At 37.8% G+C, this 26,594-nt stretch overlaps 1 protein-coding gene across 2 annotated transcripts in view; it reads right to left on the reverse strand.

Annotated features, from left to right (window-relative positions):
- Positions 1-26,594, reverse strand: part of LOC150085518 (uncharacterized) — a 384,896-nt gene that overhangs the window by 209,408 nt on the left and 148,894 nt on the right. For both annotated transcript variants that reach the window (XM_090373310.1, XM_090373309.1), the window contains one exon: positions 20,253-20,510. In XM_090373310.1, the coding sequence (XP_090229436.1) occupies positions 20,253-20,510 (258 nt within the window). The remainder of the gene's footprint in view (positions 1-20,252; positions 20,511-26,594) is intronic.

The following is a 26,594-nucleotide window of genomic DNA, read 5'->3' on the forward strand; positions in this document are numbered from 1 at the left end:
ATAATCCATCATATTGTGTTGTGTTTTTCTGCTAGTTTGTACAAGTGTGCTGTAAAAAAAAAAAAAAAAAAGAAAGAAAAACTAAAGAGAAACGGCTAAAAGAAAATTGCTAAGATAAGAGGACCTGAGAGAAATTGCTGGAATTTACAATTAAGCAGAGTTAAACTTCTCACTGACACACAGCTGTCGAGTTTTTCAGTTCAACTTTATCTATTATGGATAATGTACAGTGTTTGCGCTTTACACTACGAAAGGCACTTCCTTTATGCATCGGAACCATGGCTGTGGCTAAATGTGAGCAGATTATAATAACAAATGCAGAAAAACAAGTGGGAATGGCTTGCTAGTATTTACGTGTTCGCACCAACAGCTGCCACCACCAAAACAGTAGCGGCAGGTCGGTGAGCCGACCCAGGAAATTACGTCTGAATTAGCAGTGGAACCGGATTACTGGTGGCCAGATTAGTGATGGTAAACCTGTACATGATATCAAAATTATTTTTTGCATCCAGTTCCTTCGTGACCACATCATAGTATCTGATCAAACTGGTCAGACAAGACTTCCCTTAACAAACCCATGCTGTGTCTGAACTATAACTGCACCCTTGTCTAGATGATCAGATGATCCTGCAGTGCTTCTTTAACCAGTGACTCCATTATTTTCCCCAGAACAGAAGTTAAACTAACAGGTCTGTAATTACTCGTGTCACATTTTAATCCCCCTTTGTGAATTGGGGATACATTTGCACATCTCCAGTACATGTGAACCTACCCCGAGTCTAAGGGTGCCTTCATAATCATGGCTAAGGGCCTGCTTACTTCATTTTCTGCCTCCTTGAATATAACTGGATTGATCCCATCCACCCCAGATACCTTCTTTATGTTTAACTTCAACAATTTCTTCTCCACTTTGCTTATTACAAAACCATTTAACTCACTATTACTGATAAGCTTCTGGCTCCATTTCCCTACAGAATTCCTCATGTGTGAATGTACATGCAAAATACTCATTCAGTTTGTCAGCTACCTCAGGAGGTTCATCAACAATTGAACCATCGATGTCAAGTGAACCAATCTGATCCATCCCCTTCTTTCTAGAGTTTACATAAGTAAAGAACTCTTTACTGTTTTTCTTTGCATCCTTTGCCAAAGATTTCTTGTGACCTGTCTTTTCTTGCCTAAACTCCTCTGTGACTTGATTACAGACTATCTTATATCTACCATAGGCATCTGTGTCTCCTGATAACTTTTCTCTAAATAATAACGATTCAGCTTCTAATGTAGTTTAAACATGAGAGAACCTTAGTTTATCTTAGTTTCACTGTTGTTTTACCTTCTTTGCATCTCTGAAGACCCTGAATGCCAAAATATTAGGGTGCCTTTTAGTGTTAATATCAATTCTTTATAAAGTTTATTTCAAAATTAAACAGCATCTTAATGAAGAAAGTGCTCTTATTATAATAATGACTAATTTGTTTGTGATCAGAATATTCTCCAGGTTGAACCAATAACGGTACATTTCACTGAAGCTATGGATGTTTTAAATTATTTATTGTGCTGTATGTATACACTGCAGCCGAAAGAAGTTCTCCTCAAATGATACAAACCAGCAGAGAGAGAGAGAGAGAGAGAGAGAGAGAGAGAGAGAGAGAGAGAGAGAGAGAGAGAGAGAGAGAAAGTAGAAAGGAATCACCAAGAAAGAGAAAAATGATGATATCCAGCTCAGGACCCAGGGTGTGCCAAGCCCATACTCACCAGACGTGAGCCCCTGGGGTTTATATGTCACACAAACCAAAAAAACTACTTAAAAAAGGGTGGGAGGGGTAAATTTATAATATTAACAAAATTAAATCAATAGAATACACGGGGACTGTATGATACTTTCAACTTTGATGAAGAAAAAATAAAAAATTAAGATAATTAAAGAGGATGCACAAATTTCTTTATTATATTTTGATGACTGGTACACAAGTAATGTATCCTAATTTTTTTACTTTCGAATGTGGCACCATAGATCATTTTGCATCACTGAGTGCTTACTAGAGGTCTCTAGTTTCACCATACTGAGTGGCACTCCGATCAGTTTCATGAGTGCACACATGGATTTTACAGATATACAGATATGGATGTTACAGATATACATATCAATCAAAGAGTGGTGATTGAATTTCTTACCAAGGAAGAAGTGATGCCTATCGAAATCCATACGCATCTCAAAAATATTTATGGTGACAATATTGTAGATGTGAGTACACTTAGACATTGGGTAAGACACTTTAAGAGTGGAGAAAGTGACATTGTTGACAAGCCCCGAAGAGGCCGGCCAGTAATATCAGTCACAACAGACAACAAGAGTCGGATTGATGTGCTGATCAAAGAGGACCGCCACATCAGAACACGTGAGTTGTGCAATGCAGTAGGTATAGGGAAACCTGCTGTGATAACTATCATAAAGGAACTAGGCTACAACAAGGTTTGTATCCGGTGGGTCTCAAAAATGCTGACATGTGAGCACAAAGAGCCTGGAAGGTCATCTGTACAGAACTTCTCCAAAACTGCAAGAGTGAAGTCATGGTGACAGCGTTTTGGAACAAACATGGGGGGGGGGCTTGTTTGTTGACTTCTTGGAGTGTGGCACCACAATCAACTCAGATCGATATGTAGAAATGTTGAAAAAGTTGAATGCTCGCATCCATAGAGTCTGACTGGACAAAAACCTTAATGAGGTTCTTCTTCATGACAACACATGATTTCACACCAGTCTGCGTACAATGGAGGCCACTGGAAAACTGGGGGTGTACTGTTCTTCCTCACCCCTCTCATAGCCCGGACCTTCTGTGGAACCCATTTTGCAGATGATGATCAGCACGAGCACAATGTTCGCGAAGCCCTTTGGAGCAAGAATAAGGACTTTTACAGGATTGGAATACAGCATATCCCAATCCTGTAAAAGGCATATTGGTGTTCCAGCCTATTCTGCCATCTCTGAAATATCAGGAAGTACATAGAAAATGATGGTGACTTTGTGGAAAAATAGCAGTGTTTATTAATGATTGAAGATTAATTGATGTAAAAGGCATAGTTACAAGAATTAAATTTTCTGAGGAAAAAATAGGAGGCATTACTTTCATACCACTCCTCATATGTTTCTGTGATAACACGATAAAATAACATATGCATTACAAAAAGACAGTGGAAAGTTGTTTTTAGTGGTAGCTGTGGTTCTCTGGTGCATTATGATACTAGGCAATACTGCATGAGTGTTATGTCTGTATGATCTGTATACAAATCATCATGTGCTCACATGATGATTTGTATATTGTGCAAGCTGAAAAACCAACAATAGCTCATGAAGTGGGAGAGTCAACTCCTTCTGTCTGAGATTGGCTAACTGATAGTGTCCTGAATGAAGTGGCCTTTAAGAATTCCACTAATCTCTAACAGGATTCATAAGGCGATTCCATGACAAATGGCATAATTGCTATCTATATATGGTGAAACAGAATTGAGTTTTTGGAAATAACCATTTTTATGCAGTATGAATTAACTTTCTGCATAATGATGAATGGGGGGGACAGCACAGCAATTATTTTCTGTGCCGTTCCACCCAAATGAGATGACAATAAGCCCAAAGATCTTGCTGGCCACAAGTTCTTAGAAAACCTGGAGTTAAAGAACACTTCTAACGTCCTGATTGTTCAGTATATAGTTTCCTCAACATGTTGATAGGAGCAGTTCTGTTCACAAACTTCCAAAAGGAAATTAGTTGTACTACTGATTCTGTATTTTTAACACTTCCCCTGATAACAAAAGAATTAAAAAGAAACTAATGAGAAATACTACAGCAGATTCTCATTTACAAATCAACTCAGATGAAACTAAGTGTATGAAACAAAAAAAAATGGTATCTGAGAAGTTCATGCACACATACACCACTTCAAATGAAAATTATGAAATCTATAGAAAGAAGTTCTAAATTAAAATCATCTGAAATGATCCTGTCTGAGTTTGAAACTTTTTTTTTTTTTTTTGCAATAATATGGGGATATATATTTCTTATGAGATATGGAGGAATTTTTTATTTTTAAAGCTACTGCCAATATTCTTGGACCTAAATCCTAAACTTAAAGTAACTCCACAGATAGTGACAAATCTACTGGGAGTGTCACTCTACCACTGGAGGCACTACCTATGAGGTGTCAAAAAGTTTGGGGGATGAACTAATATTTAAAAAACTAAGCTTACTGGCTATTTGAATACATCTCCACTGGGGATAAAGCAGAAGTACCAAGTATTTAGTGCCAAGCAGAAGTATTTTATTCGGTGTAAACACCAAATAAAATACTTCTACTTGGCACTAAAACCCAATTCGAAGAACACTGAGAGGATTCTGGAAATGAAAGTAGTTCCTGTGCACATGCTGAATAACTTTTTGTGGTCAATTAAAATCTGTGATTTTTTAAGGGCACTTTAAGCTTTGGAAACAAAAAACAAATAACACAAAACTAAATCCAATTAGTATGGCAGATAGTGGACCACACTGATGACGTGCTTCACAAGAAATTCATGAATGGAAAGCAGTGAGTGTATAGCGGCATTGTCACAATGCAAGTATCAATTCTCTGAAGCTCACTTTTCTGGCTATTTTCTCTGAACAGCATTGCACAATTGCTGTAGAACTGTTTTCTGATATTCCTGGTTCAATGCTTGACCACAAAATACAAACTGATAGTGAACAATGCTCTCAGTCAAGAAATATGATAATCATGATCTTCGCATTTGATCAAGACTGTCTGTCTTTTCTGGGCTTAGGAGAAGTTGAATCTTCCACTGGGAGGACTGGGCCTTTGTTTCCAGCTCATAGCCCCATACTCACAATTCATCACCAGTAATTATGGCAGAAACAAAGTAGTCAAGAAAAGTAGGTCGGCAGCACAATAATGAAGAACTGTCCAATCTCCATAACCATTGGTAATGACACAAAGTATAAACTTGGCTGAAATGTCACTGCCAGATTTTCCATTAAAATTGATCAGCATGTCCCACAAGAAATACTGATTTCACTAGCAGTTTCATGGACAGTTAAATGTTGAACACTCCTGATCTGATCAGAAACACAAGTGATTGAATCATCAGTTTTTGGAGCTTAAGAAGGACAAAGATCATCTTCGATTGAAAAACAGCAATCTTTAAACTTAGTGAACCAGTTAAAAGTCCTTGAATGGCACATAACATCTCTGAAAGCTGTTTTCAACGTTTTGTGGAGTTTTGTTGCACTTTTGCCAAATTTGAAATAAAAGTTGCTGCTTAGCAAAATCACTCATTATAAAATGTGATAAAACGCATGAAATAACTTTTATTTAACATATGCCTATTCAAGATAACTGAAGATAACTGGCTGCAGTTTTTTTTTTTTTTTTTTTTTTTTTTTTTTGTAGTTGTTGGTGCATCGGCTTCTGTGGCCATAGTGCACCTCCCAAGGTTTTTGCAGTACTTTGATCCAAGCCCGAGGCGGATTCGAACCCGCAACCTTTGGGTTGCCAGGCAGGCACTTTACCCACCTGGCTAGCCTGGTTGGCAACTGGCTGCAGTGGTGAAACTATAAATTCTGGGTCCCCCCCCCCCAAGACTGATGAACAACTCCCCAAGTGATCTTTAACAACCATACCAAACAAGTCATTGGTCCCATGACTACTTGAGTCCTCCTGTAGCGGCTGACCTCGCAAGATAGTAATTTCAACACTGAATGGCAGATTCATCTATGAGTCATTATATTGCAAGTAGTCGTGATTCACTAAGGGAGCACAATTTCAAGATACAGAGTCCACAAACTTTTTTTGATAACATGTTGTATGTACACTGAATGACAGAATTTGTGGGATACCTGGTTCCTGGGCAATGCGATGCTGTTGCAATGTGACAGCTAATGGTCGTCAATTGTGTTACATTACTTATAAAGTAATTTTTTGTACACAACAGCACATGATATCCTTTCTTCAACTAGAGGTTATACTTAGGACAGCAACAACTGCTAAAGAGTAACTCAGTCAAAAATATACATTGAAAGTACAGAATTCATAGGATACCTGGTTCCTGGGCAATGTGACGCTGTCACTTCCCCCTCTTGCTAGTGGACAAACCCACTGCTTAGCAGATATATAGATATGTTGGATCACTGCATTCACGCAGACAGTAATTTGATATCAGTAAGGATAAACGTCATGAGTTAACTGGCATTGAAAGAGAGATGATAATGGGTGCCCGACATATGGGTCACTCTATTGTGGAAGTAGCACAGAAATTGCACTATCCTCATTTGACGGTATCAAGAGTGTATCGGAAATACACCATTTCCAGAATAACATCTCATTGTGTACAGCGCTGTGGGAGGAGAAAGGTGGTGGATGAATGTGGCCGTTGACGCCTGTCTCGCATTGTTTCAGCCAACTGGAGAGTGACAGTGGCACAAATCACAGCCGCCTTCAATGAGGGAGATGTGAGAAACATCTCCACCAAGACCATCAGACAATCATTAACCGCAATAGGCTACGGAAGCCACCGACCCACCAGAGTCCCTTTGCTACCACCACAACACAGGACTCTACGTCTCAACTGGGTGAAAGAACATCGGCACTGGACCTTGGATGATTGCAGACATGTCTCCTGGTCTGATGAGTCCCATTTTCAGTTATTTCAAGTGGATGAGAGGGTGCATATCTGGCGGAAACCGCACGAAGGTGGACTGGGGGGGGGGGTTCAACTGACACACGTTGGGACCTCTGGTACATCTAGACCAGGGGTCGCCAAATTTTTAGGGAAGAGGGCCACATATGAATTTTTGAAATATTTGGCGGGCCAGAGAAAAATTTTAATTACTGAAAACTACATTCTCTGCATAACATTAAAGTTATGCAGAGAAACAAATTTTATACCTACCTATATCTATAGATTCAAAAATAAATCGATGGATATGTAATATAAAATATACCAGTTAGTTTATATCAAATTTTAATTACTTATTTACTGTACTAATCACAAAAATACACTTAGTAATACAATAAAATTATAATTAACGCGATAGATGTTGGCTCCATGGAGCCAAAGGTGGTTCCATGAATAATGTCATGTGTGAAATGAAAAAATGCAATTTAAGCTTAATAAAATCAATTTTATTTTATTCGGTATTTTCATTTACAATCAACAATAAAGGTTTATGGTAACTAAAGTAGGATACATAGTTGAAACAATTCCAACTATTAACATTGTGACTGAAGACCAAGTCGATACAGGATTGACCACGTGTAGTAGATTTTGTAGGATCTGATGCGAGTTTAAGATCGAATGTTGATTCCATGAAGTTGAGGAAGGGAGCATTTTCAGGTTTCTTAATGTCAATGTTGAAATCATCCACTAAAATTATTGGGATATTTTGAAAGTTGAATTTCCTTACAACTTTAGGTATGTCCTCAAACTTTGGCATATAAATCGCTAGATTGGACATTAAGAAAACTTTAATCTGCTCCGACGTTGAATTAGCTGAGATGTAGAATGTTACAAGCAAAGTCTTCTGAACATTTATTTCAACTTCAGCTGCACAAATGTTGCCATAATTATCTGTACCAGTCATTTGCCGTAGTGAGTCTGCATCCACAGTAATGAGAATATGTGGTGTATATATCGTTGATTTAACTTTATTGTATATCGCAACACCATCGGATTGCACAGAAGGTCTTTTGATTCGAGTGATACATTTGTATCCATGAACATCAACATTTTCATTGTTTTCAAGCCATGTTTTGTTTAATGCCAAGATATTTGATTCCATGAGAAGTGGATCCATCGCACTATCTTCGCTACGAAGTTTCAAACTCTGTGTATTCAACAATACCATTCTGAAACTCAACGAAGCAACCTGATCCCAAAATTGTAATGCGGTTTTAGAGAGTGTTTCCAAATGATGGTTATTCAAATGTTTCAATTCAGTTTGAAGATCTTGCATCGTAGGTGTGTTACAACCTCGAGCATGGTAGAATGTAAAGTCGCCTTTCTGATTTCTGATGTACAGGCCATCGAAATTTCGGGGTGGAAATTTCTTTGAAAGTTCCACCCTGAGATTTATGAACCGTCATGGCACAAGCTTCAACCAAAGGAAATTGGATTCTTTTGCATTTAATCATTTTTCTTTTGAAAGATACTGTGGGGGAACGTCTCGTAATCAAAGTCCAGCCAGATTTTAATATGCCACGATGCGACAATATGTGCAGGCGAGACTTGAGACGACTCTTAGTTCCAACATTCTTGCTTTCAAAATGTAACCACAATCTTTTGATTTCTGTTTCTTCCATTTCAACATGCTGTAAAGTTCAGATCGCTCCATTGACCAAGCCATCTTCAACATCGATGTTTGTAGTGATCATGTAAGGTTTTCCAGTCGATAGATGAAATACGTATGGCAAACCTCCGGTCTTTGCTATGCTCATTTGATGGAGTTTTTTTCGCATACTAGTCAACTATTCATGACTCTTGTAACCAGTGAAGTGATCGTCAACTGTACAATCAAGCATTATATTGAACAAGTTGTTACGATGAAACAAACGAACAGCATTTGGTACTTGTTCCATGACGAAGTCTCGTGTTCTAAATTGGCTTTTGATTAACTTCTTTTCTTCAATGTCTAACGTTTCACCATTTCCGATTTTAGTTAATATTCCAGGGAACGTAACATCACTTGAACAAGTGGAAGAAACTAAGAGACTGCCACAAAATTGCACCACCAATGGAATTCTTATGAGGCTTGAATATTTGCCTTGCATTCACTGGCAGAAACTGATGCAAATCTCCACAAAATATGATATCTAAACCACCAAACTCTCGATCGAGTTCTCTGGTGACCTCTTGCAGTCTGGTGTTGATTGTATGCAAAATGTCAGCTCCGATCATGCTAACTTCATCGATGAATACTGCTTGAACGTTTTAAAATGCATTGCTACAGAGGTGCAAAGTTTCTTGAGCAAGACCACCATGTATTTGCGTCATACCAACTTTGAACGGCGAATGAACTGTAGTACCACTGATTGCTATGGCTGCCTTCCCCATTGACGCACAGGCAATGAATGTGTTGTTAAGTGAGTTGTGCACTTGACTTAAGCGATTGTAAGTTTCCATCATAATTTTCAAGGTAAACGTCTTGCCACAGCCTGTTGGACCAGTAAAGAATATTTGAAGCAGTGTTGTGTTAGCTCGTTCTTCATAACATCAAGAATAAACTCGCATTGTTCTCTATTAGTCATTTAAACCAACTTGCAGTAATTGTTGCTGGTCATGACATTATCTTGCCGATGTACCACAGCAGATAGTGAGTTTGCCAAAATCATTTCAATATCATCATTGCAGCTCCGTTGAACAAGAGGTTTTTTTTTTTAACCATATTTAGCCGATTTATTAACCAATTGTTATATCAAATTATTTTCTGTAAGTAGCTAGTCAGGATCCTTAGTTTATTCTGAATTGAGACAGCGAGATTTGGAAGTTAATCGATACTTAAGTGTCCGTAGATTTACTGTTCGTAAATTGCCACCATTGTTACGCGATACAAAATATCTCGAACTAGATAGAATAAGCTTAGTATAGTATAGTACAACGGTGGGCAAATGCGGCTCTCAGAATCAGAGCCGCATGCGGCTCTTCGTTGAGTTAAGTGCGGCTCCCATTGAAAATTTAAATCCGTTTTTTATTATTATTTCAGAAATTTTTTCAGTGAATCTTGTTAAATTATAAAAATATAACTAAGTAACTAATATTTTGTTATACGGATTTTATGTTGTGTTTATTTTATTTTTTGTCTAGATATCTTGCTATTTTTATTTTGATTATAAATAAATCCGTGCGCATTTACACTGCTGGCGCCATCAGTGGACTTGTGCATAAAAAGTTACGAGTGTAATTTTTCCGCGCCGTAAATTAATTTAATTATTTTGTTTCAATTTCAGACTTTGGAATTAAAGTTATTTAAATTTTTTGATAACATGACCTCAGAAAATATCAAAAAACGAAAATACGAACAAGAAAATAGAATCTTTCAAGAAGAGTGGGTAGAAAATTTTGCTTTTATTGACAATAATGGAAAGTCGTTGTGTCTTATTTGTAAAGTTACAATTGCAAACTACAAAGTAAGCAATTTACGTCGACATTACGAAGTAAGTCATCCCCACTTTTCAACACAATATCCATTAAATTCAAAATTGCGAACAGAGAAACTTAAGTCCTTGCAATCTGGTCTTCATAAGCAACAAGGACTCTTGTCTTCTTTTAGTCGCGAAGATGACAGAGCAAACGAAGCTAGTTTTTTGATAGCTTGGAATATTGCTCGTGCCAAACGTCCATATGGAGAAGGAGAATTTATTAAAAGAAACTTGGAAGAAGTGGTTAAAGTTTTGGATCCAGATAATACAAAACTGCATAAATTGATCGCACAGGTTCCTATGTCACGCCGTACAACTGAGCGTCGTATTGGTGCAATTAGTAAAAATGTTGAAAATAGTTTGATGTGTGATTTGAAAAATTGTACAGCATTTAGTTTAGCTCTCGACGAGTCTACAGACATTCAGGATGTTCCACAATTGGCCATTTTTGTCCGCTATGTATCTGCAGACGTAAATGTGAAGGAAGAAATGTTAGACCTAGTAGCTCTTATCGAAACAACTCGCGGTATCGATGTTAGAAATGCGCTTGATGAAGTAATGAATAGGTTTGAATTGCCTCGTGATAAACTTGTAAGTGTTGCGACTGACGGAGCGCCTGCAATGGTAGGGAAAAACCAAGGTCTCATTGGTCTTTTAAACAGCGATCCTAAAATTCCACGTTTCTTACCTCTTCACTGCATAATTCACCGCGAGCATCTCATAGCGAAGTACTTCAAATACGAAAATGTGTGGAAGATTGTTTTGCAGATTTTGAATTTAATTAGAACAAATGCCAAAACACATCGTCAATTTAAGAACTTTTTAGAAGAGTTGGGAGGGAATGACGAAACAGATGAATTGCCCAGTGATTTATCCCTATGGTGTGTTGTAAGATGGCTGTCAACTTACAATGTTTTGGGCCGTTTTGTGGAACTCCTAAATCTTATCATAACATTTACAAAAGAAAAAGGTAAAAAATACCCAGAATTAGAAAATGAAACTTGGCTTTCTGACTTAATGTTCCTTACAGACATTATAGAACATTTGCAAACACTTAATTTGGCTTTACAAGGAAAGGAAAAAAAATATTATTGATTTGTCACAAACTGTATTTAGTTTTGAAGCTAAACTTCGACTTTTTGTGTACGATCTTAAGAACAAAATATTTAATCATTTTCCACGAGTAAAAGCAAATATAATTAATATCAAAGAAGAAAAGTTAGACGAATACAAAGAAAAATTGGAAGAATTGCAAGCACATTTCGAACATAGGTTTGAAGATTTGAAAAGTTTGAAATCTACATTTGCATATTTTGTGAACCCATTTATTTGTGATATTATTGAAGATGGATTTCCAATTTCTGAAATAATATTTGTTGAAAAAGCGGCTGGGCAATTGGAGTTATTAGAGATGAAAGAGGATCAGGCAAATGCAGCACAAATCTACTAATGTAATTGAATTTTGGAAACTCATGCCAGAATCAAAATATCCACATTTAAAGAAAGCTGCTTGCCGTCTAATTTCAATTTTTGGTACAACATATTGCTGTGAATCTTTGTACTCCACAATTAAGTTCGTGAAGTCGAAATATCGTTCACAGTTGACCAATCATCATCTCGCTGAATTGCTGCGAACGGCTTTAACAAATTTTACACCAAATTTCAAAGATTTGACCAAAGGTCTTCGTTAAATGTTATACTTTTTATTAATGCATTTTTATTATTAAAATTTTGAAATAATTATTTTGTATTTTCTTTCTCTTAATTATATTTTCTTATATATGTATACTTTACATAGCACTTAAGGCTTGTGTAGAATATGTAATCATATTAATTAAATTAAATTAAATTTGTGTATTTAATACTATGTAACTATGGTGTGGCTCTTTATAATATATGAAAAACCGGAATGCGGCTCTCATTGACCTCATGCGTGCCCACCCCTGGTATAGTACATAATATAATATTGTCAATTAATCAGTAAATCTATTAATCTTGTTGAACTTCATTGTCGATTAAATTGTACTTTTAACTATATACCTATAACGACTTAGATTACGTAACATAAATAATTAGCAAAAATAAATAATTAATACTTAACTTGATACGGAAGTTATATAAAGGGATTTCATAGATAACACTCGATACTGAAACATAAATAGAACGTTATAACTGTGTTGGGATACAAATTTAGGATTTTAATTTTGCACTGAAATTAAAATTTTATTGAAATTAAATTGAAATCATGACTCAGACCAGAGCAGCAAAGCAAAAGGCTCAAGCTAATGGAAATGCTGTGGCTCAGTGAAGAACTGAGGACAGTTGCCCTCGGAATCACAGCCTTTTAAAATGCACTATTCGCTTGATGTTTGTGGACCAGTCAGGTACGGGACATGATACTGCCATGGGGGATGTCTTTGTATGCGCGATGCAAGGAGTGTAAGGAAATCAGGCAACAACGCGGGGTTGTTATAGGGCCTATATGAGAGCTTGAAGGACAGGGTGGATGCCCTGGAAGGATTAAAAGTGAGGGGCCCATGAAGCTCTCAGCCGCCCACACCAACGCCAGAGCTTGCACTTGGGCATCGTGCAACACAGCGGCAACCCCCAAGGCAGAATGCGCTGGTCCCAAAGGAACTAGTAGTTGTTGTTGGTGACTCTATTGTCAGGGAAACGGGAAACATGCTTTGTAAAAAGGACAGGTGGAACAGGACCAGGGTATGTCTGACACGGGCAAAGGTTGATGACGTTGTAGAGCAGATATCATCTTTTAAGGGCACATAAGGTGATATAGCTGTACATGTTGGCACTAATGATATTAAGAGTAGGAGACTGGCGGAATTACTTAACAAGTACAGGTCACTGTTGAAAAAAAGCCGTGAATTAGGGTTGAATTTGAAAGTGTCTGCAATTCTGCCCAGACACGATAGGAGGGAGTATATGATGAGAGCCCTGTCAATCAATTCGGCCCTGGAAAGATTGTGCAAGGCTCAAGAGGTATAATTTTTTTCAGCCTTGTCTGTACTTGTTAACAGGAGAGACTGCTTCTACAGGAATGGGATACACTTAAATAGAAAGGGTGCAAGAATGTTTGCTGATGCTATCGAGGCAGTGTTAGGTGGGCCGGAAAACTGCTAAATTGGGGGGATACAAGGACTAATAGATTAACAGTAGCCACTGGCAGAGGTGAATGAAAGCCACTGTTGTCTGATTTTGGCTTACAAAAGTGAAATTCTTTGGTTTTCAGTTCCAGAAGTTTAAACTGATAAAACTGAATAAGGTTACACATAAATAAATGTAAAAGATAGTACTATAGTAAAAAAGAAGTAACAACAAGTATTATTATTTTTTTTACTATTTTATTTTTTTTATAAATGAGATTTAAAAAAAATCTCATTTAGTTTTTGAACTAAATGAGATCAACTAAATGAGAACCAAAATTGGAATCAAAATAAAAACAAATTAATATTTAGAAGCATTTCTTCACAAAGTTTTCATTTTTATGAATTTTCAAAATTTCATGAAGATATTTGCCTCATTGAGCTGGGCACTAGTACAGAACTTACCCACTTGGGACCAGACATGTTTAGAGAACCCCTCGGGTGTACACAAGAATAATATGTATATATGTATATGTATGTACTCCAGAAAAGATTAAAAATGCGGTGCACGTATCGCATAACATGATACATAAGGATGAAATAGCTCAATGCAGCTAGGTAGCAAGCAATGACAGATGAAATTAGCTTTGAAAGTGAAGGTAGTGGAATAATTTTGAACTAATGACAAGCCATATTTTGAAGTAATTAAAACATTACTATAATCATATTAATTTCAATATATAACTTTCCTTTACTATCAGAAGCTAAAGTGGAACTACCAAACTATTTGGTTATTAGCTTTCTTTTTTAAATTTGCAGAAGAAAAAGCTAAAGATCTACTTGCTTGTTACTATTAACTAAAACTGAAAAAAAAATTATATGAAAAAAAAAAAAAAAAAACAATATTTATTAAATTAATAAAACAATAAATACATCAATATCTGTACAAAGGTCATGACAGGATTAAGTTGATTGTGCTGCTTGTATTACTAATACTTGTATTACTAATTTTGGAGCCCAAAGTTCAAAAGGGAGCTTCAAAAATGCTTAGTTCCATATGATGAAATTCACAAAGATTTACCAAGCAAAGCAAACAAACCCATATTACTGATCTTTTAAAGAGAGTGGAAGATACACAAAATCTATAATGGCATATTTTTGTTAGTTTTGTTAACGAAAAAGTGTATTTTTGTTAGCTTTTGAAATGTAACCCTCCCCTCTTTGTACTTTTTCTTAGTCCCGTATAACACAGTTTCGCACAACATGACACTTTATAGGAACCTAACTACGGTGTTATATGAGGGTTACCTGTATTAGCAATGGCCACACGGTGCAAGAAAACATATGGCGTATGCTGCACCAGCCAAAAAAAAATAAAATAAAATCTTCTTCTTCTTCTTTAATGCTGCCGAATGGCGTTTGCGACTTCGTTTTGATATTGTTCTCTGTCTAGCGCTGCGTGTAGAATTTGTGCTGTTGTCATGTGAAGCCAGGTGTTGATGTTATCTAGCCATGCCATTTTCGGTCTGCCTGGGCGTTTCTTGCCTTCGATCTTTCCCTCCAGGATGAGTGGTAGTAGGTGATATTTTTGTTGGTTCCTAGCGATGTGACCTAGGTATTTGCATTTCCTGCTGATGATGGTTTTGAGCAGGTCCCGTTCCGTGTGCATGTCCTGCAGGACCTGTGCGTTGGTTATCTTGGCTGTCCACGGAATTTTCAGCATTCTTCGGTAGAGCCACATTTCGAAGGCCTGGAGCTTTTTTGTAGTGGCTGATGTTAGAGTCCAGGTTTCTACACCGTAGAGCAGTATTGGCCAGATGTAGCATTTCAATGTGCGTAATTTGAGCACGATGTTCAAGCTTCTGTCGGTGAGGAGGGTTCTCCATTTGGTGAATGCCTGCCTGGCTTGTTCAATTCTGCTTTTGATTTCGGCCTCATGGTTCAGCTGGTCATCAATGAGCACTCCGAGATACTTGAAGCGGTGTATTTGCTCTAATTTTTCGTTGTTTAGTTTGATCGTGATTTTGCTTGCAGTCCTGCTGACCTTCATCACCTTTGTTTTCTTTTTGTTGATTCGTAGCCCCCATGCTTGGCTTTCTATGTCCACTTCGTTCAAGATGGTCTGTAAATCTTGTTCTGAATCCGCTATTAGTGCTGTGTCATCGGCATATCTTAAGTTATTGATGTAGTGTCCGTTAACTTTTATGCCGATGTTCTTGTCAGCCAGTGTTTGGTCGAAGATCATTTCCGAATAGATGTTAAAAAGAATGGGAGATAATGGACAGCCTTGCCGGACGCCTTTTTTTATTGGAATTGGGTCTGTCAGATCGTTGTCATAGCGAAGCCGGGCTGTTTGATTCCAGTAGAGAGTTGTAATAAAGTTGATATCATTGTTTTCAAGCCCAAGTTTTCTCAGTCGGTCAATTAGGCGGTCGTGGTCTACTGAATCGAAGGCTTTCTCGTAGTCAATAAAACATATATACACGTCTTTTTGATGTTCATAGCACCTTTGTAGCAATATTTGTAAACAGAAAATTGCTTCTCTGGTGCCTAGTCCCCTGCAGAATCCGAACTGTGTGTTTCCTAGTGCACTTTCGCACTTACATCTTATCCTTTGCTGAATCACCTTGAGGAAGACTTTTAGCACCTGGCTCATTAGACTGATCAGCCTGAAGTCTTCGCATTTCCGGCTGGTAGCCTTTTTTGGTAGGGCCACAAAGATGGATTGGAGCCATTCGGATGGAATGTCGTTGTTGTTGTAGATTTGATTGAACCATTTCGTTAGTTGTTGGATGTTGCTGTAGTCTAGTTGTTTCAGCAGTTCCACATGAATCTGATCAGGTCCACAGGCCTTGCCTGGCTTTGTTATTCGGATGGCATGTTCCACTTCAGATGTTAATATGTGGAGATTGTCTTCCTGTGTTTGTTGTTGCGTTTCTGCCGGTTTTCTGTTGGTGCCGAACAGATTGTATATATAGCTCTTCCAGGTGTCGAGTTTGGCTTGTTTGCTTAGTATAGGTTGATTGTTGTCCGTATATAAACTTGGGATAGGAGCCGGTTTGTAGATGTTTCCAGCTTCTTTAAGCTTCTTGTGCAGGTTATAGTTGTCATTTTTCTTGATTAGGTCTTCGATTTCTGCACACTGATCTTCCATCCATTTTTCCTTCGCCTTCCGGATTTCCTGTTTGATCTTTTGTTGTATTTCTTTGTATTTTTCCCGGTTGTTGTTGTTTTTGAATATTCTCCGTTCATCCATTAGGTCTAGTATGTGCTGGGTCATCCACCGTTGTTTCTTTTTCGACGCCTGATGTCCTAGCAGGGTTTCTGCTGTTTCATTGATGCACTGTTTGAGTGAACGCCCGAATGCTTGCACGTCTGTTGTTACTGCTTCGATCGATCGGATTGTAGTGTTGAGATGAAGCTGTACTTGTCGTCTGTTGGCGGTGTTCTTCAGTTTCTCCAGGTCGATTCTTTTTGTTGTGCTTGTGCGTTTGACTGCTCGTAATTTGAGACGTAGTGTTGCTGTTACTGGGTTATGGTCTGATGATATGTCAGCTCCGGGGTAAGTTTTTGCATTGAGGACACTTGACTTATATCTGATGTTGATTAAGATGTAGTCAATTTGATTCCTGACGATATTGTTGTCAGAGTCTTGTGGTGAGGTCCAGGTGTATAGTCGTCGAGGTGGTAGTTTGAACCAAGGTAGTTTGAACAAAATAAAATAACAAAAGAATAAATAAAAAATAATAATAAAAAGAAAATTTTAAAAAAATAATAATTGATAAGAGAAAAGGAAATAGAAAACCTATGCATTTCCCTCCTCCCATAGGTAATTATCCAGCTGTCCTTTGAATTTCCCCAAACTGTCAGCCTCTACCACCCATGTAGGTAACTTATTCCAGTAATTTATAACTTGCTGACTAAAATAAAACTTCCTACAATACAATCAAAACATCCCCCCCCCCCCATAACTTGAAATTATGGCTCCTAGTTCTAGAATCATTTATAATGAAAATTTCATCCTTGTTCATTTTATTTATGCCTCTCAGAGCCTTAAACACTCAATCAAGTAAGGTGCCTAATTTCCAAGCTCTGCAACCCACATAATTGAAGTCTTTCCTCATATGAATGTCCTTTTGCCAACCTCACCAGGCAAGTTAGCATTAGAATTAGCATTAGTTGAGGCATATAATGCAAGAAAGCAACCTTATTGAGCATCAGCCAAAAAATAAAAAATAAAAAAATAAAATAAGATAAACCCTTCCTATTTCACCCATCCAGTCACTACAAATGTCTAGTTCAGCGTTAAATTTATTTAAGCTATCAACTTCCACAACAACAAATGGAAGTCTGTTCCATCAATCAACTACCTGCTGGCTAAAGGCAAACCTCCACACATCTATTCTATAACTGTCTTTCCTCAATTTGAATCCATGCCCCCTCGGGTTCTAAATCCGAGCAAGCAGAAGTATCCCATTAAGATTGAGCCTGCTCAAACCATTCAAGGCTTTGTACGCCTCAATCAGATCACCTCGCAGGTGCCTAGTCTCCAGATGCTGAAACTTACAGAATTTAGCTTCTCCTGGTAAGAGAACCCTTTTGTTCCTCTCACCAATCTTGTTGCCCTTCTCTATACTCGTTCTAGCAACTCTACACATCTTTCTAAAATGAGTCCTCCACAGTACACACCTGTAACACAAGGGAATCCCTTTCCAGTCACTATAACAGTTCCAAAGAACTGTTACAGTGATAAATTGTTAAATCTTAAATTTTAAAGATGCAATAAATTTGCGTTTAAAACTGTTCTAGCAAAAGGCTATTGCTTTTTCCTTCAGTTTTTACAAATAATTGCCTTCCAGTTCAAGAATACAATGTATAACCATTTTTATGTTGTGGTATAAATAAAGGTTGGTAAGTTAAAGAGGACATTAAAAAAGAGCATATCCTTCGGTAATATAGCATTTCTTGCTCATTTTATTAGTATCTAAACACCATACATAATACAATTGTGTGTCTGAACACAAGGATGACATTTTTCATACAAGGTTAATTTTAGGCCTCATTTTAGGAAGGATGTAGAGTTTCTAGAACGAGTACAAAGGGCAACAAGATTGGTGAGAGGAACAAAGGGTGCTCTTACCAAGAAAGGCTTAAGTTCTGAAAATTGCAGCAACTGGAGAGTAGGCACCTGCGAGGTGATCTGATTGAAGTGTATAAGGCCTTGAATGGGTTGAACAAGCTGAACGCTGATGGGATTCTTCTTCTTGCTCAGACTAAGAATCTGAGGGGGCACGGTTTCAAATTGAGGAAAGAAAGTTGTAGAACAGATGTGCGGAAATTTGCCTTTAGCCAGCAGTTAGTTGATTGGTGGAACAGGCTTCCATCTTTTGTTGTGGAAGCTAATAGCCTAAATAAATTTAAGGCTGAGCTGGACAGGCATTTGGATCAAATGGAGGGATGAAATGGGAGGGGTTTTTTTTTTTGGCTGATGCTGCATAAGCTTGCTTTCTTGCATCGTATGCCTCTACTAATGCTAATTTTTTCTCTCTTCATCCCCACAATTTCCAGATTCATTTACAGATATTATGGGAATGACCTTAAAGCACTCCATATTTTTACATTAAGTCCCAATATTAATTGCAATAGGGGGACATGTATGCATCCTATGATGGAAGCTGTGCTTCTATAGCATAATGACTACTAGTGAGCTCCAAATGTAGTCTTTAGTGCATGGGTTAACGCCATATGACAGGAGTGTAAATTTGAAATACAGGTAGGAATATTTTAAAATGTAAGAAAGAAATGTATTCATTGGGAGTTAAGACTGTGTGAATCAGCATGAAAATATGTTTATGGTAAGGAAACGTTGTGTGCTTTATGGTTTGGGAGAAAATTATTTTAAAATATATTCGACATCATTAGTTGGAAATACTGGACGTTAATTAGACATCAAATTAGGAAAAAGAGGGATAATAGCATCACCTTATGAATAAATTCATTGACTGAAGATATAATAACTACTTGTGTGAATCTAATGAATAATATATATCCATTTATATACATACACGACCTCTGGAAACCAGGCAAAAACCAGTTTTAATCAGCCTTCTGCACTAAGCAGGGCTCTGCTGTAGTCACCTTTCCTCTTCAAGAGGATCTCGTGTGATGCATGATAATTAAAGCCAGCTCCTTTCAAAATCAGCCAAGTGGTAGGCAATGGCATACCATCACATTATCTGATGCCACAGAGACCATAACAAAACCAACTCCAAAAACTGTTGTTAAAGGAAGACGTGCAACTAGGTGGAAGGATGGAATCAGTGAACTTTTGGGCATGACATTTTGCAATGCCACTCATATAGCACATGATCAATGCAGTTGAAGGAATTTGTTGGTGGCCACAACAACTCCTCAGGGAACTATGTGACTGGAAGAAGAAGATATTACATATCCAGATTCTGACTAGCCCACATCTCTCCATTATCTGCTCTACCATTTTTTAATTGAATGTGGTTTTATTGCGCTAACTTTTTAATGCAATCTGTTTACCCTTTACCAAGTGCTGTTTTCACCATCATTTACAAAAACACACACTTCATTTTAAAAGATGCTCCATGTTTTTATTGCTTTCATAGTGAATATTTTATTCTGGGTTCTATCACTTTTAATTTATCTCTGTGCACAGATCTTGATATATTTACTCTTTCGTTAATTTACTAAGATATTTTATTTTTAATTTTTGCAAAATTTTTGTTAGTAGTAACAAGATTACACAGTGATAAAAATCCTTACCCTGATGAGTGGATACTATGGTTGGAAGAACCTATTACAATGCACAATATGAGCAACTTTCACCATGCAGTGATAATTAAAAGTCTTTGTTTCAGACATTGATAATTTTTTGCCAAGTGATTGGTGTGCAAATTAACCAGAAAAAAATATTTTGAAAAATGCAATTAAAAATACTTACAGATCTTGGAACATACACTGGTCTCAGAATTGAAGTTGACTGCTTATTTGATGGTGTACTCGTATGAAATAATGGTGATCCAATAGGTTTTGAAGACAGATTTGGAAAGCTCAAGCTACTTAATGATGGTAACCCCGAAGAAGTCCACGAAGAAGAAGAAGACAGTGACTCCATTGTACGTGCACGTTTATTAGATACAGAACTTTCTGAGGAGGTACGTTTTCTCACATTTGCTAGCTTAACATGTAAAGTTTCCTTCTGAAAAAAAAAAAAAAAAAAAATTCATTCTGATAATTAAATAAAACAAATTATGTAATTAGTCCTGATCATAAAAAATAAAAGAAACATTTGCAAGCACTTTTGATTCTGTTTTGGCATTTAGGAGCCCCATTTAATAAAGAATAATGTTAAACTTTTGCACATCGAAGCTGAATTAGCATTAGCATTAGTAGTCACATATGATGCAAGAATGAAGCTTATACAGCATCACCCAAAAAAAAAAAAAAAACACTTCCCATTTTACCTATCCATTACCTCTACCAAACGTTTGTCTAGTTCTTCCTTCAATTTATTTAAGCTATCAACTTCCACAATGACAGATGGAAGTCGGTTCCAGCAATCAACCACTGACTGGTCAAAGGCAATTTCCACACATCTATTTTGCAACCGTCTTTCCACATTTCCTCAATTTGAATTTATGTCCCCTCAAGTGCAAAATCTGACAGGAGGAAGAATCCCACCATCATTAAACTTTCTCAATCCATTTAAACCCTTAAACACAAACATTCTCAGACAGTTTTTAAATTCTGTACAGTGGGACCAACTGATGATGTTACCAACAGCAAATTATAAGTGAGAAGCATTCAAGGAATTAATAGTGGAAGCTACTAAACGTTTCATACCTATTAAGAAATATTGTTCAAGATTTAGGCCTAAATGGTTGTCAAATAAACTAATGAGACTCGTAGCAGAGAAGAAAAAGCATGGGATGCATATAAATTATCAGGCGACACAGAAGCCTATGATATATATAAGCTAGTCTGTAATCAAGTCACAAAGGAGGTTAGGCAGGCGAAGGCAGATTACGAGAAATCTTTGGCAAAGGATGCTAAGAAAAACAGCAAGGATTTCTTTACTTATACAAACTCGAAAAGGGGATGAATCTGATTGGTCCACTTGATATTGATGGTTCGACCGTTAATGATCCTGCTCAGATAGCAAACAAACTGAATGAGTATTTTGCATCTACATTCACACATGAGGAGTTATTAAGGTTTGAAAATGACACAAGGTTATCAAATTGTAACAGGGTGCTTAATGATTTTGTAATAACTGAGAACAAAGTGGAGGAGAAATTGTTGAAGTTAAACATAGGAAAGGCATCTGGGATGGTGGGATCTATCCAATTATATTAAAAGAGGCGGCAAAGGAAGTAAGCAAACCCTTAGCCATAATTATGAGAGCATCCTTGGCTCAGGGGAGGTCCCCACGGACTGGAGATATGCAAATGTGTCCCCAATTCACAAAGAGGATCGAAGGGTGACATGAGTAATTACAGACCAGTTAGTTTAACTTCTGTTCTGGGTAAAATAATGGAGTCACTGCAGGATCATCTAGACAAGACTGCAGCAATAATTCAGACACAGCATGGGTTTGTTATGGGAAGATTTGAAGAAAAGATTGTCTGAAAGATTTGATTGGTTATTATGATGTGGTTACAAAGGAACAGGATGCAAAAAATTTTGATATCATATACTTGGATTTCAGAAAAGCTTTTGATACTGTTGTGCATGGAAGACTACTGTACAAATTGGAGCAGAATGGTATTAAGGGTAAGTTGCTACAATGGATAAAAGGATGGTTGAGTGGGAGAAGAAAGAGGGTGGTAATCAATGGGTGCTGCTCTTCATGGACTAATGTTATTAATGGAGTGCCACAGGGTTCGGTGTTTGGTCCACTGTTGTTTTGTATATTTATCAATGATATTGATGAAGGAATATCAGGCTTAGTATCGAAGTTTGCAGATGATACAAAGGTTGGCAGGGTTGTGAATGGCAGTAATGGCAGTGTGTTACTGCAACAGGATCTATAAAATTTGGGCAGATGGGCTGAGAAGTGGCAACTGAAGTTTAACATTGACAAATGCAAAGTACTTGTAAGCTCCGCTCCTTCTCCCTTTTTCTGGCACGCCAATTGTAGGTGACCACTTTTCTTATTTAGTTCCTTTCTTATGTTAATTTTAGGGAGAATGCCTACTTTAATTTTAATAGGTAACTCTTGTTATCCTTTTGGGCCACTGACTGCTTCAGAAAATTTCAGGATTACTATTATTCTTAGCTAGAATCTGAGTGAGGCAATTAACAACACACAGGATAAATTTAAAATGTTTAATTATAGAAACTGACTTACATACATACAAAGATTTATCAACAAAACTTTTCATATTACGGAAGTTTCCCTCTGGGAAAAACAATTACAACAAATCCATTCAGTATATCTCTTTACTAAATGGAATAAGAGCTCCTTTACAGAAGTTTCCCTCTGGGAAAAACAATTACAATAAATCCATACAGTATATCTCTTCTCTAATCTAACTAATAGTTCCTTTACAACCTTCAACTTGTTATTCCAGCTATTTCTTAGGCTAGACAAATTAATCGTACTTAGGATTTCAGAATGCCTTTTCTTTCCATTTAGGATGACTAGAAACAATAATACAAAACAGTACTTACGATAAGTTTTACTTTTCAGTGTTTTATAACCAGCTCTTTGACCTTCCCGCACTTTCTTTAACAGCTTTCACATCTAATATCCGGCTTTTAATTTTGAACTTCCCTTCGACTCAACTCGACTCCTCTTGGCTGCTTTTAACCTAGTTGACTCCAAATAACCCTTTCCCTTTGGCTGGAAAATTCTCCTTTCTGAAATCCAGCAAAATCTCGCTGCTTCCTGACTAACTTCTATCTCCAATAATTCCATGACTACGCTTACTAAGACAAGACTACCTCTCCAGAACTACCTCCTCCTTTAACACTACCTGTATCACTAACTCAACCTCTAACACTACCTGTATCACTAACTCCACCTCTAACACTACTCCTCCTTTAACACTACCTGTATTACTCTCTCTGTATCACACTAACTTAACGCTACTGAAACCCGTCCTTATATATCCACTGTTTCCCGGCATACCCTGAAATTTTGACTGACCTCCCCTCTGTTAAGTTGAAATGTTCACCGTAATTTCGCGTATCATGGTCTTGCCCGTAAATTTCCATAGTGACTTATAACTATTCTTACTGTGTGTATAAGCGTTCGTTCCCCGAGTGTGTTTTTTTTTTTTTTTTTTTTAAATAAGCCTTAAGCTTACATACTGCATATGGGTAGAAGTAACCCCCAGAGAAATGTACCAATGTGTGGTACTACACTTAAGGAGGTAGAAAATGAAAAAGACCTGGGAGTAATTGTGCAGTCAGATATGAAGTTTTCTGAGCAATGCAGACAGGCTGCCAGGGCAGGTCATGGGGTGTTGTCAATGATATACAGGAATTTTGTCAGCAGGGAAAAGGAGGCAATGGTCAGGCCACGCCTTGAGTACTGCGTGCAGGTCTGGAGGCTTAATTTTAGGAAGGATGTAGATTTGCTTGAGCGTGTACAGAGAAGAGCAACAGATTGGTGAAGGGAATGAAGGGATCCTCTTATCAGGAGAGGCTTAAGTTATGCATATTGCAGTGGCTGGAGACTAGGCACTTGTGCGGTGATCTGATTGAGGTATACAAGGCCTTGAATGGGTTGAGCACAGGAGCGGGAGTGCAGTAGCACACGCTCTTTGAGTAGACCGGGGTTCAAGCCCCTGACTGCTGAATACGGTCGACCTGCCAACCCGCACTGGACCAGCGTGGCAGATTATGGTCCATTTTCCCTCAGCATGAATTGTTGAGGAGGCTTCCATCCTGCAGTGGGTTGATAATGGCTGCACTTTACTTTTTAACTTTTACACTGAATTCTGGTGGGATTCTTCCACTTGTTCAGATTACGAACCTAAGGGAGCATAAATTGAAATGGAGGAAGGACAGATGTAGAATAGATGTGCAGAAATTTGCCTTTAGCCAGCGGGTGGTTAATTGCTGGAACAAACTTCCATCTGTCGTTCTGGAAGTTGATAGGTTAAATAAATTTAAGGAGGAACTGGACAAATATTTAGAGGGGATTGTTTTGTAATTTTTTTTTGGCTGATGCTGCATAAGCTCATACACATGCTTTCTTGCATCACATGCCACTACCTACACCTCAATCAGATCATCCTCTAGGTGCCTAGTCTCCAGAAGCAGCAATTTGCAGAATTAAAGCCTTTCTTGGTGGAGCATTCTTTTGTTCCAATCTTGTTGATAAAGAGATAATCACCCCCTTATCCCTGCTAGAAAAATTCCTGTATATCATTGACAAAACTCCAGTAGCTGCCCTGGCTGCCTGTGTGCACTGCTCAGAGAACTTCATATCTGACAGCACAATTACCACCAGGTATTTTTCGTTTTCCAATTTCCCCCAGTGTATTACTGCTGATAATATACTAATACAGATAGTATATTACCATGGGGTTACTGTTACCCATACGCAGTACTTTGCATTTGTCAATGTTAAACTTCAGTTGTCACTTCTCAGCCTATCTGCCTAACTTTTCTAGATCCTGTTGCAATAGCATACTGTCAATACTGTCATTAACAACCCTGCCAACCTTTCTATTATTTGCAAATTTAAGCCTGATATACCTTCATCAATATCGTTGATAAATACAGAAAACAATAATGGGCCAAACACTGAAACCTAGGGGACTCCACTAACAACATTAGTCCACGAAGAGCAGTGTCCATTGATTATCACTATGGTTTCTCCCACTCAACCATCCCTTTATCCAAAAAGCAGAAACTTGCCCTTAATGCCACACTGCTCCATAATAATTTGCACGGCAGTCTTATATGCAACAGTATCAAAAGCTTCCCTAAAATCCAAGTACAGTCAGTCCTCATGTAACATGTATTTACACTACACGAATTCCATCAAACACGATTTATAAATAGGGGAAGGATGTCATATATAACACAAACCAAATTCACTTATGCACGATTCGCCTGTGTTTACAAGAAATGGCAGTCAAATGTGGAAATCATCCCAACTGAACGCAACACAATAGAAATGAAGACAAGATTCTTAAAATTTATTTATGTTTTTTATATGATTGAAGATTTCAGTGAAGGTGAAACACATTTCACCCTAATAATGTAAAAAACCAACTGAATTCCAGCTATCGGTATTATCGTAAATGTAATTAGATCGAGTTTACCATCTGTTGTTTTGTATATTTATCAATGATATTGATGAAGGTTTATCAAGTTTAATGTCAAAGTTTGCAAATTATACAAAATAATGGCAGTGTGTTACTGCAATAGGATCTAGAAAATTTGAGCAAATGGAGCTTACAACTGACAAATGCAAAGTATTGCATATGGGTAGAAATAACCCCAGAGAAACCTACCAACTGTGTGGCTGTTGTTGTTGTTTTTGGTTTTTAGGAGCATTAGTGTGTGTGTGTGTGTGTGTGTGTGTTATGGAGGTTTAATGGCGCATAAGCTGCTGAGGCTATAGTGCGCCTTGGAGCATTAGCAACTAAGGCCATATTGCTCCGGGGATATGCAGTGGTCATTCCCTGACCTTTCCGCATCCTCCGTATTTGGTGGTCACAGGCTCGAACCCCGGTCTAAATCAAGAAGCATGTGCTGCACATTGCTGCTCCTGCCCACCTGGCTATGGAGGTGCCTCCAACTGTGTGGCTACACTTAGGGTGGTAGAAAATGAAAAAGATCTGGGAGTAATTGTGCAGTCAGATATGAAGTTTTCTGAGCAACGCAGACAGGCTGCCAGAGCTGGTCATGGGGTATTGTCAATGATAAATAGGAATTCTGCTAGTAGATAATCACCTCCTTTGGGAAAAGGATGTGATTGTTCCTTTGTATTAGGTTTGGTTATTTTTTTTTAGGAGCATTAGCAACTAAGGCCATATTTCTCCGGCAATATGCGGTGGTCATTCCCTGACCTTTCCACATCCTCCGTATTTGGTGGTGACGGGCTCGAACCCCAGTCTAATCAAGAAGCGTGTGCTACGCACTGCTGCTCCTTTCCACCTGGCTAAGGAGGCACCCCCTTTGTATTAGGCAACAACTTGAGTAATGCGTACAGTTCTGGAGGCCTCATTTTAGGAAGGATATAGATTTGCTTGAGCATGTACAGAGAAGGGCAACAAGATTAGTGAGGGGAACAAAGGAGTCCTCTTACCAAGAAAGGCTT

This window comes from Mastigoproctus giganteus, chromosome 5 (genome assembly GCF_048544385.1).
Source record: "Mastigoproctus giganteus isolate SK-2022 chromosome 5, ASM4854438v1, whole genome shotgun sequence".
Lineage (NCBI taxonomy): Eukaryota > Metazoa > Arthropoda > Arachnida > Uropygi > Thelyphonidae > Mastigoproctus > Mastigoproctus giganteus.